A 12,778-nucleotide genomic window follows, 5' to 3' on the forward strand; every position below is an offset into this window, starting at 1 on the left:
ATTCTCTTGCACCATGTGCATTAGTTTGTGTGTTGTTAATGCTGTAACTCTATTAATCGTCATTTGAACTGGTGTGTTCTCAGGGGTGTTTCTGATACCATACCTGCTGTTTGTGGTGACCTGTGGGGTGCCTCTGTTCCTGCTGGAGACGGCTATGGGGCAGTTCACACATGAAGGAGGCATTACATGCTGGTATCGCCTCTGTCCACTGGCTCAGGGTCAGAGTCAAAATAATGTTAACTGAATTATTTATGAATATATAATACTATGTAAATGATTAATATGATTTATAAACATTTTATTTATGAACATTTGTTTACATGCTAACTTTGTTTTTGGCAAACTTAAAACACAAAAATGTATTTGCCTTAATGCATATAATGAGGTGTAAGGCGGCTCATTAGCTCCTCCCATGGCTGTATAATTCTTTTAAATGTGTAATAAAGTTCATATTTCATGTTCCCAAATTTGCATTTGTCCTGACACAATGAGTGCTGTTGATTAATAACACGGTAATATCAATGTTGATTCTTTTTTATCAGGTGTTGGCTATGCAGGACAGCTCACAGTGCTGTACAGCTGCATGTATTACACCATCATTCTGGCCTGGGCACTTTTCTATCTCGTCTCTTCTTTCAGCTCACAACTGCCGTGGGTCAGTTGTAACAACATCTGGAACACAGGTGATAATAATGTTGTACATATTATTGCAGTTAAATCAGTGGCCCACAAGTACAAATAAATAACTTCCAGTCTAATAGTTTTTATTTCTATTGAATTGAACAGAATAGCTAACCCAATTAGCCCAAATAAGAGTGGACATTTCCTACATTTGAAGAAAAAAAAAAGAAAAATGCGACAAATGTGCACAAGCAAACAAATGTATAAGCGGAATTCACTTAAACACTTTGAACTGACAACCAAGTGCAATCTCAATATTAAAAGTAATTATTTTAATTATTTAATCATTTATTAATTTGGCTAAATTGTACCATCTTTTAAAAGGAGGTGTTGCCAGCCTTAAATATAGCTGTTTCTGGCTCTGTGACCATATTGTATTAAAGAAAGGAATGAGATATGAATTAGAAACTCATATCAACTTAATTGTAATAATTATACATTGCTGAACGTTGGTCAAATTTGGCACAATTTATTCAATAGTAGCGTAATACTGTTTAATTGTAGTAATTGTAATTGTCTTAGTATCATTAATTCCGAATACTAACTGCTAATACCAAGTCGGTTTGCATAGACTTGTGCATGTTTTCTGTAATTAAAGTGTTCACCTTAATTGTTGTGCTACTAAACCACACTGCTCTATTATTCGATCTATGCAATTCCTCAATTTAACAGGGATGAAAGTGCATACGCTGCACTCTTTTATTAAGTGCTAATAGTTTTGTTTTCTGTGAAAAGTGACAAATACACATTTAGTTTTACAAGTTGCAGGAGATGTTGTCTTGGACCAAGTGGATAAAGATATTTTAATAATCACTGTACTAAACATTCTAAAATGATACATTCTCTCTGTTTATTTCTCTCCTCCTTTCTCCTCTCTCTCTCTCTCTCTCTCTCTCTCTCTCTCTCTCTCTTTCTCTCTCTCTCTCTCTTAGAAAACTGTGTAAATCTTGCTGCAGGAAATCTTACTTTTAACCGAACAACACTGGCTAATTCAACATCTGCAGCTACCGAGTTCTGGGAGTACATAAACACAATACAACAACACATTTAAATGCCATATAATAACTCTAAATGTTTGAGGAAAGAAGCCAACCATTACTCTCTTTACTGTCACACTATGCAGACGCAGAGTTCTGTCTCTCTCTGGAGGTATTGAGGATATCGGCAAGATCAACTGGGAGATTCTTCTGTGTCTCATTGCAATGTGGATCATATGTTATTTCTGCATCTGGAAAGGGGTCAAATCTACAGGCAAGGTGTGTAAGAATATTAATTGAGAGACAATTGTTTAAAACAATATTTGTATTTATAGATGTATAAACATAATTGTCATATTAAATATTTTTAAAAAACTTTAAAAAATGTTTAGATTTAAATGTACACTTAATGTTTTTCACGACAAATACCTCTTTTAATATATTCATATTAATTCATTTTACACTATTTTGGAATTGAACTGTTTGAAGCATGTAATGCCACAAAAGTAGCAGTGGAGTGTGATTGTGTATAAGCCATGAAAACAAAAAATCTACTTGAATATAGAAACTGGTTTGTACTACAGTGTACAGGTGTGTTGAGCCTATTTGGCTCTTTCAGAACTCAAATGGCTATGTCTGTCTAAACAATACAGTGGAATACTACATGTATGTATATTTGAGCAATTTTACACGAGTAGCAGTGCAATATGGCTGTATATCAGCACTGTTGGGAGGCTATCATTGGCATGAGGTCGCAAGAGTGCCTTAGGGCTTTATTTTGATGATCCATGTGCAAAGTCTAAAGCATTAAGGGCATGTCAGAATCCACTTTTGCTATTTTAATGATGGAAAAATCTGCTTTGTGTCGTGGCACATGGTCTTACAGGGTTAAGCTTATTCTGTTAATGAGTTATAGCTGTGTTTTGAGAATGAACCAATCAGAGTGTCATCTCTCAACCACTTTAAGAGTCAGTTGCGTCGCGCCATAAACGCGTCGCGTGGTCAATAAACTTTCCAAAGTTATTTCCAAATACACATGCTGCGCCCCATTTGGTCCAAAACCTGACATGTGGGCAAATCTAAGCTTGTTTGTAATAAAATAAATATAAATATGCATATAATAAATAATACTGCTATAAATAATAACAATACACAAAAGAAAATTTTCATGAATAAACTAAAAAAGCCCCCCGGGGTGAAGAAGGCATGAAAGTATGTTTGTTTTTAATTATGTAGGCTAGAAAATAATATCTCTTGTAATATTTTAATTCTTTAATTATTTTTTATATGTAAAGATATTTGGGAATTGATGTACATCCTGTGTATTAAGCAGCTGTGTGTATTTACCTGCTTGGATCTAGTCTATTGAACAGTCTATTATAGTTCTTCAAAATAGCAATGTGCCAGCAATGCGCCTCAACACGCCTCCTTTTTTAGACCAGAACGCCTATGGGCGCACATATGAGCACAAATGCATTTGCTATTTACACAGCATGGTGCAAAACATCAAAATAACTCTTGGCCAAGCTAAAACTAGCAAACAACATTTGCATCGCGCTCTGCGCCGCATTGCGCCGGGTGTATGACTAGGTCCTCAGTGTTCCACCAGTGATAATATACAGCCATATTGCACTGCTACGAGATTGATATTGCATTTATACCTATATTTTGATGGCATAATTGAGTACATAAAAATGAATATCAAAAACAGAGAGTCTAAAAATTCACCTTTATAAGGAACTACTTTCTTCCACCATTTATTCACATCTGCAGCTGACGTCAAAACAGGACAAACCGTTCGTTGCTACTTCATAAACTTCACTTTAGAGCTAGTATTTGAATGATTCTCCAGAGTAATGTCTAATGTGATGACAAAACAGAAAATTTTGCTCACATCTTAAGATTATAAGGCTGAACAGCATGAAATGCCATCAGTCTAAAGATATTTCCCAGTATGTCTCTGTTGCAAACACTACCAGATTATGGTATAAATACCGCACTACAACATACAAAAGAGAGAGATTGATTTAGAAAGTCACTCACCAGTTCTTTGATGATTTTTTCAAGTTTTGTTTTAATTTTATGCTCAAAATGCATTTTATCCTCTGGCTTTTTATGCAGTCTCTTCTATTCTTTCTATAATTTGACCTTATTACTGCTGTGCTGTTATACAGCCATATTTTACTGCTACTCATGTGATATTATGTTTATACAACCACTCGACAACACAACTTTAGTGTGCAAAAAGTGTAATAACAAACTTTGTCAGGAACAAGTCAGGAACTACTTACTCTGTAGATTGATCTGAAGTTGACTGTATTTATACCCAAGGGAAAGCTTCTGTTGCTTATTCAAAACACCACTTAATTTTATTGCATCTTGTGGAGTATTTATATATACAAAAGTTCAAATTGGCTGATAGCCATGTGATATTTTGCCAGCAACAGCACTCATACCGCGTCTTTATCCTTCACCCTTGTGTATTACTCCACCCACATACAGCAACAAGCAGAGGACACTCTACAGTTTGACAAATATTGCAGTTGTTGGGCAACATAATGTACTTTTGAGTTTTTTTAGTCAACAATCTACTTGTTTAGATTGCAACTATGCAGTTTATTCATAAGGATATTGCCAATTTTAAAATGTTAATAAAATCTGAGAGACAGCTCGTTGGCGGCCATTAGCCTGTCTTTGTGCAAAGAGGGTTTGATGATGTTCATCTACAAGATGGTGACAGAGACCTCATAATAAGCCCTAAGAGAAAACAGCGTGATTTCAAACTACAGCTGATCAAATCATTATTAAACAGGTAAATGACTTTCTAAGTCGATCACTCTCTTTTGTTTGTTGTAGTGCTGTATTTATACAATAGTAATATTCCGATCTCCCGATTGCAACAGGGAAGTACTGGGAGATGAGAGATGTCATTTCATGCCATTCAGCCTTATAATCTTAAAATGTGAGCAAAATCCAACCCAGGCTCATTCTGAAAACGTAGTACCATGGACATTTCTGGGGACTGCAAATGTGGTAAAATCCGAAAACATGGTAAAAATCAGATGAGGGCTTTTCTTTTTCTGGATGGCTTTTGTAAATTGTTAAGAGGGTTTAGGGAAGTAAGCGGGTGGGTTGGTCAATCTGTAAAATTGGTTGGGTTTAGGGAAGGAGGAGGGTGGGTCAGTCGATTGGCCGGTCGCCCAGCCAATCATAGAGCCAGTCAGACTGACGGTCGTTAGACAGCAGCCTCTGGTGGGTTTACGTGAGAACAGCGTGGGCACAAACCGCACTCGCGAGAGACATTAGAGATGCGGAAAAGAGCACATAGCGGCCTCTTGTGGATTCGCAAAAATAAAAATACGTACCTCCCAGGATGTATTTCGCGGTCTCCAGAAACGGCCACATTTTCAGAATGAGCCTGGGTTGGCAAAATCACCTGTTTTGTCATAATTTTAGACATTACTAAAGAATCCTTCAAATACTAACTGCAAAATGGCATTGGTAAATTAGTAACGGCTTCTGACGTCAGCTGCAGATGTGAATGAATGGCGGAAGAAAGTAGTTCCTCGTACAAAAGGATTTTGAAACTCTCTGTGTTGGATTTTCTTTTTTATACACCCGATTATGCCGTCAAACTGTTATATAGATGCAATATCACACTTGAAGCAATGCGATGTAGCTGTATATTGTCACTGGTGGGAGACTAAGGCACTCAGCCTATGTTTATACATAATTTTTTTCTTACTCTCAGTGTCAGTGTCATTATTTGTTGTATTGCACTTGTAGGTGGTGTATTTCACAGCTACATTTCCTTACGTGATGCTGCTTGTGTTGCTGATTCGTGGGTTGACTCTTCCTGGAGCTCTGCAGGGGGTTGTGTTTTACTTGTACCCTGAACCAGCCCGTCTTGCTGACCCACAGGTAACTTATTTGTCCTCGACCTCCAAGATACCTTATAACCAAATAAACAACAAGTCATTTGAAAGCAAAGGTTGCGCTAGACTTTCTCATCGTCCATCATTTTGACAGACAGACAGGGTTGTAGATTGTTCCATCATAATCTCATGGAACTTTCACACCAGTAAAAGCTAATTCATTATTGAAAACATTTGGAAAGGGGTTCTGTGTTGTGTCAGGTTTACAGTGTAGACATTATAGCAGACACTTTGAGCTTAAAATTGTTTTATTGTGCTTTGTCCAACTGTACTTTTTGTCATATAAGAAGATAACTAGTTAAAACACAACTACTGTGACGGAAAATCAACCATCATTTTCCCATCACTACTTAAAAATGTCATTGACAGAAGTTTTTTAGTTAACACAACAACTTTTTTAAACATAACTACTTTGTACAATGGCTATAGATTCTTTTAGTAATAACATTTGAAACATTGAAAGCTTTGAAACAAATTATTAATAAATTTAAATGTGGGTGATGTGTGTGTGTTTAGGTTTGGATGGAGGCAGGAACTCAGGTCTTCTTTTCCTACAGTGTGTGTAGTGGTATTCTCATTTCACTTGGCAGCTATAATCAATACAGCAACAACTGCTACAGGTTAGTACTGATGTCATCAAAATATTTAATTAATAGTAGAATCTACTATTAATTAATAGTAATCATCAATGCAATCATGCTTTCTATAATCTATGTCCACCAGGGACTCCTTTTGGCTGTGCCTTCTGAACAGTGGCACCAGTTTTGTGGCTGGTTTTGCTGTGTTCTCAGTCTTGGGCTTCATGGCTCATGTGCAGGGTGTCCCTGTTGAAGAAGTAGCAGAATCAGGTACTGCACCATTTCATAAAAACACAGCAGCTATTATGCGTGAGTGAAGACAAAATTAATGACTATAAATGTGAATTGTTCAAAATCAGACCTCTCTCTGTCTTTGTCAGGTCCAGGATTAGCTTTCATTGCTTATCCACAGGCAATGGCCATGATGCCCTTCCCTCAGTTGTGGGCTGTTTGCTTCTTCATCATGATTATTTTGCTAGGCCTAGATTCACAGGTGAGCTAAAATAAAGACTTTAAAAATGCTCTATTTCTATATAAAACATTTGGTTCTGTGTTAAATTAAATTTAGTTTATAAAACTAAAACTGAAGGAAACTTTAATATGAATGTTTAAATGTCTGTTCTACCTGTATCCAAACCAACATATAATTTTATATTATTATTAAAATATATTATTTTAATCACCCTCAAATGTTTTGCACAGATAATCGTGAGTTATTGTATAACTCATGAAGACCTAAACAATTTATTGATTATTTCTGCATGAGAAACCAATGAACATTCTATAAGCAATCATTAAGCAATCAATCAATTGTTATTAGTTAAATGAGTCATATTTATAAATTCCTTAACAACTCAATATTGTACATTCATTTGTTAATTACCACAACAGTCAGTCGAGTTACGTACTTTAACTTACATTTGTCTAATTTAGTTAATTATTAGTTAAAGGGTCATGAAATACCAAAGTGCATTTTTTGAGCTGTTGACAGTCATATATATCTCCCACGCTGCTAAAAACACTATTAGGACACATATATTTCACTAAAAAGTGAAAATTGGTTGTTTTTGTATTATTTCTAGCAAATTCGTTCTTCCAGTTTGAAAAAATTTTTTGAAGCTGCGTAACGCTGATCAGATCCTTGCGTGTATTCCAGTATGGAGAGTAGACGGCTGTACCTGCGATTGCATCGTGACGTCTCTGAGTGTGCAGCATTAATTCATGAGACTAAGGGTGCTTTCACACCTGCCTTATTTAGTTCAATTGAATCGTACTAGAGTTCGTTTCCACTTTTGATGTGGTTCGTTTGGGCAGGTGAGAATGCAGCAATCATACTCGAGTGCGCACCAAAAGCGGACCAAATAAGCGTACCGAGACCTTCTTGAAGAGGTGGTCTCGGTACGCTTTCAAACGAATCCTGGACCGGTTCGTTTGTGGTGAGAATATGATTCGTACTAAAACAGGTCCAACCGTAAAAAGTACTGCGCCTTTTGGACTAATTCAGCTGCCGTAGGCCAATGTGCTGTGCATTATGGGATATGGAGGAGAAATATTTGTTGACAGCGCTTTACCAACAGGATGGATCGTTGGTAATATTTCCACAAGATGACCATGTCGCAGTTTAGCTAAATTAATTCACGCCTCCTCCTGAAGTGACGAGTAACGCATTAAAATACTGTTTTCCAGCCGCGGCCGCGCTTCATTCTCGAAATGTATAGTTTGTCTAAAGCAGGGATACAATAAGTCAGCGCAGTCGTCCCTTCATAGTAAAAAGCGACATTTTGTGTCTGCCGGTTTTGTTTACCTGCGGGAGTTCATTGGCATTTTCCCGCAAGTGAATTCTGACCAATCAATAAGCAGTTTAGGAAATATGTTCAACATCATCTGGCCAATGAGAGATGTGGATTTTGTCAGATGACTGCATTTTGGTTCGTTTCAACTGGTTCGGACCAAAGCCAGCAGTGAGGTGTGAAAATGACCCAAAGACGGCAGAAAAGGCAACAATGCATAATTTATTGCCCTTGGTCCGGACCAAATGAAGCGAACTACAGATGTGAAAGCACCCTTAGTTCAAACTAATCAGCGCACTCTATTGTGAATGAGGTGCAACTTTATTAATATGCATGATAGCTTCGAAGACTGTTTTTACCTGTTACAGTGTTCAGACGGCAGACAACAGCCTTGGTGAAAAATTAGCATGTGCCCAAACAGAAACTTTTTTATGCAATTATGCTAAAAATAAAAACTATTTTTATTTTTATGCAAAACCTTCCCTCTTTCCCTCCCCCAAACACTTCCACCTAAACAGAGCTAGACACACCTACTTTCTTGACTGTTTCCAAACTTGAGGTGTGAAAACAGGGGGGTTACCTTTTCATTAATTCAATTTCCTATGGCTTAGTCTCTTATTTATCAGAGATTGCCACAGTGGAATGATCCACCAACTGTTCCAGCAGTTTTATGCAGTGGATGCATTTCCAGCCACAACGCAGTACTGGGAATCATCCATACACTCTGATTCACACATGCACTCATACACTACAGCCAATTATTCAGTTCACCTATAGCGCATGTCCTTGGACTGTGGGGGAAACTGGAGCACCCGGAGGAAATGAGAACACAGGGAAAACATACAAATTCCACACAGAAATGCCAACTGGCCTAGCTGGGACTTGAACTAGTGAACTTCTTGCTGTGGGGAAAAAATGCTAACCATTAAGCCACTGTGCCGCCCCAATAACAATGTATAGATTGCTAAATCATTAATATGTTTTCATCTGCGCATTAGTAAAGCACTATTTAATGCATAATACTGCACCCATATTGTAAAGTGTTACCCATTTTTCTTCTTGCTAAACTCAAAAGATGATTTTTTTGAAGAATGTTGGAAACTGGAAGCTTTTAGAAAACATACATAGTGGCAAGAAGAAAAAATACTCACAGCAAGAAGGTCGCTGGTTCAAACCTTGGCTCAGTTGGCGTTTCTGTGTGGAGTTTGCATGTTCTCCCTGCATTCAAGTGGGTTTCCTCCCGGTGCTCCGGTTTCCCCAACAGTCCAAAGACATGCGGTACAGGTGAATTGGGTAGGCTAAATTGTCTTTATCGTATAAGTGTGTGTGTGTGTGTGGATGTTTCCCAGAGATGGGTGGGGCATCCGCTGCATAAAAACTAAGTTGGCGGGTTAATTCTGCTGTGGCGACCCCGGATTAACAAAGGAACTAAGCCGACAAGAAAATGAGTGAATGAATGGAACAAGAGGAGAATGAGTAAATGATGATAGAAATTTGGGGTTAGCCATTACTTTAATAATAATAATGATCTAAAGTAATTCATAAGTAAATAAGAGGCCGTTTTAAATTAATTCAATTCAGTTCAATTGAGTTTAATTCAGCTTGAATGAAGATAAATATTTTTATAGAAATGTTTGAGTTCCACTTTAAAAATACAGCTGCAGCCTTAACACTGTATAATAAATGCATACAATTAACTGATTATAGCAAATTATAAAATAACTTTTTAATAAAATGTACTAATTTAAAGTTTTATTGTGAGTTCTAACATTTTTAATGCACTTTCTGCTGTATTCTTCGAAGTTTGTCGGAATAGAGTGTGTGATTACATCAGTGATGGACTTGTTCCCTGAGGTGCTGCGCAGAGCTGGTCGTCGAGAACTTTTTGTCCTGCTCCTCTGTCTCACTTGTTTCTTTGGACAACTCATCATGGTTACAGAGGTCAGAGCAGTGCGTGTGTAAGTCTCTGTGTGTTTGCTCTGGTTTTGGTAGATTACAAGGACAGAAATTTGTAAAATGACATGGGAATGACTTAGGTATTACAACATTGTGGTTTATGAGGACAGGATCTTGTGTCCTCATAATTCAAAATGCTTATAATTATATTTAACAGTTTTTTTTCGCAATCAAATTGTGTCACAGGTTTCCTGTGAGGTTTGGGTTTAGGGACAGGGCCATAACCTGTTTTACTGTATAAAATACATCACGTCAATGAAGAGTCCTCATAAACCACCAATATCAACCAAAATCTGAAAATACCGCATGACACAGACAAGTAACTGTGAAGAAAATAAAAAGCAACAGAGGTGGAAAGTAACAAATTACATTTACTCATGTTACTGTAATTGAGTTGTGAACTTTTTAGAGTAGTCTTTAAAATCTATAATTTTACATTTATTTAACCATGTTATGCGACATTTTTTGCTACATTTATTCACCCCTATTTATTTTTTTCTTCAGTTTTTTTTTTCTTGAGTCTTATTTTTTTTACTTGAGTAGATTTATAGACATGTAAATTTACTTTTACCTTAGCAAAATTGAAGTAACAGTACTTTTGCTGGAGTACAATAATTAATTACTCCTTCCACATCTGAAAAACAACAGCAAGCAGGTTGATGTCTTGTAGAAAATGCTAGATGGAAAGAGTAGAGATAATATAAGAACACAAAATAAGGAAAGGTGGTAGTGACCAAACTGTATCAAGGGTCAGTTGTCAAGACTAGACAATGAGGCAATGAGAGAGGTATTAACAGAGTCCCTGATGATGAAATAAAAGGTAACACAGGTTGTTGATTACCATAGACTGACCACATCCATGTGAAAAAAAAAAAATCATGATCTTTTCTCTGGAAAAAGGTAAGCAGATGTTGTCTTGAGAAATCCAGTAACTTTTCCATAGAGCTGTAGAGCTCTCTCAATCATTGCCAGTATTCCAGAACCAGCATATATTGCTGGGGTTGTGTTGAGATCATCATTAGTGCACCAACCATCTGCTCTGGATACAGGCCAGATCCAAGATCATGTGAATCTCAGAATGATGAGAGATAGACTAGCATGAGTGTAGATGCAGTTCAAATTGCAATGTCTTTTTGGTAGTGTTCTAGGGTCGGGTAGCCCTAAGTAATGCTCAAAGCCAGGTTAAAAGCCAGCAGTTATCCAATCTTCAAGAACCATGTTACTACCTCATCCCCATAAATGCATATTACAAAGCATCTATTAAACAACTCAAGAAATGTGACTATTGTCTAGAACAGTTAATATGAGACTAATCTTCCTCTATATCTTGTTGTAAATTTTGCATTGTGATCTGCAGGGGGGGATGTATGTATTCCAGCTGTTTGATAACTACGCCTGTAATGGAGCCTGTCTTCTTTTCCTGTCTGTGTTTGAGTCTCTGGCCATCGGTTGGCTCTTCGGTGAGAGTCAAACAAGCTACTAAACATTATATACAGACTATACAACTAGAAGAATATATAAAAGCACAGTAAACACAGCATTACAAAATGTTATATGACTGCAATATCTATTTTTGTTCAATTGTTATCCTGACACAGGGGCTAAGAAAATGTTTGACATAATCGAGGACATGACAGAGTCACGACCCAACTACTGGTTCATGCTATGCTGGAAATACTTGACTCCTCTTGTGTCCCTGGTTTGTATATCTGAATTTCACAGACATGCTTAATCATAAAATGGACCATTACATTCAATTAGTCATTCTAAAAGTAAAGAATGTCAATAAAAACTACAAAATCATGTGTTTTATTCTGAACAAAAATCACCAAGCTTGAACCAATAACAAGGTCGTAGGTTTTCTCTTAAAAATTGGTTGGGATCAATGAACCCTAGCATAAAAAAACACTAGCGTTATTGGAACCACTGCTATGATGGACTCATTCAGTAGTGAACCTGAGTTTATTTGACTTAAACTTTTCTTTAAAAAAGCTCCTTATGTCCACCTTCTTTTTTTCACCATTCTCACTTCAATGCCAACCATGTCACACCCCTTATTATTGCATAGTGAAAATTCCTTCGCGGTTTTGTTGCTACATTTGAACGCAGCTGTCTCACATTACAACAGGTAAGGCACAACCAATCACAATGTTCATATGTGTTTGGAGGTGGTAGGACTGGTGATTTAACCATATAAAAAATTATTTAACCCTTTCTGCATGTCTAAGTTAAGGTTGACAGTGCAATATTTTAAAGATAAATTATTGGTGGGGACATTTCAATAATAGGTGGATATTGGTGGAGACACATCCCCTCCATCCAAGCTGATTCTACACCCCAGACCAATAAAAAACTTCCGGCCCTATCATACACCCGACGCAATGTGGCGCAAGGCGTGTGCTAGTTTAAGCCTGGCGCAAGAGTCGTTTTGACGTTTTGTTCCACGCTGTTTAAATATCAAATGCATTTGCGCTCATGTGTGCGCCCATAAGCGTTTGATCTAAAAAGCAGGCGTGTTGAGGCGCATTGCTGGCGCGTTACTATTTTGAGAAACTATAATAGATTTTGCAATAGACCAGAACAAAGCTGGTCTATTGTCCAGCGCAGAGCGCGTTAGTTGTGCGCTTTGCTTACACATTGCTTAATAAACACAAGATGTAGAGCAATACACAAATATCTTTACATGTGAAAAATAATTATATACGATATAATAAGAATATATGGGGTATAAATATATAGGATTAAAATAATACAAAACATCATTTTCTAGCCTACATAAATCTAAAAACCATACATGCCTTCTTCATCTCAGGAGGCTTTTTTAGTTTATTCGTGACAATTTGCTTTTGTTTAATGTTATC

At 37.0% G+C, this 12,778-nt stretch overlaps 1 protein-coding gene across 2 annotated transcripts in view; it reads left to right on the plus strand.

Annotated features, from left to right (window-relative positions):
* si:ch211-132b12.6 overlaps window positions 1–12,778 on the plus strand; it is a 206,727-nt gene that overhangs the window by 5,536 nt on the left and 188,413 nt on the right. For both annotated transcript variants that reach the window (XM_087292232.1, NM_001045058.4), the window contains 11 exon segments: window positions 84–218; window positions 543–683; window positions 1,614–1,701; window positions 1,805–1,937; window positions 5,445–5,579; window positions 6,110–6,213; window positions 6,317–6,441; window positions 6,552–6,664; window positions 9,765–9,902; window positions 11,275–11,377; window positions 11,516–11,616. In XM_087292232.1, coding sequence (XP_087148358.1) covers window positions 84–218; window positions 543–683; window positions 1,614–1,701; window positions 1,805–1,937; window positions 5,445–5,579; window positions 6,110–6,213; window positions 6,317–6,441; window positions 6,552–6,664; window positions 9,765–9,902; window positions 11,275–11,377; window positions 11,516–11,616 — 1,316 coding nt within the window.

This window comes from Danio rerio, chromosome 18 (genome assembly GCF_052040795.2).
Source record: "Danio rerio strain M-AB ecotype USA chromosome 18, GRCz13ab, whole genome shotgun sequence".
In the NCBI taxonomy this organism is placed as follows: Eukaryota; Metazoa; Chordata; class Actinopteri; order Cypriniformes; family Danionidae; genus Danio; species Danio rerio.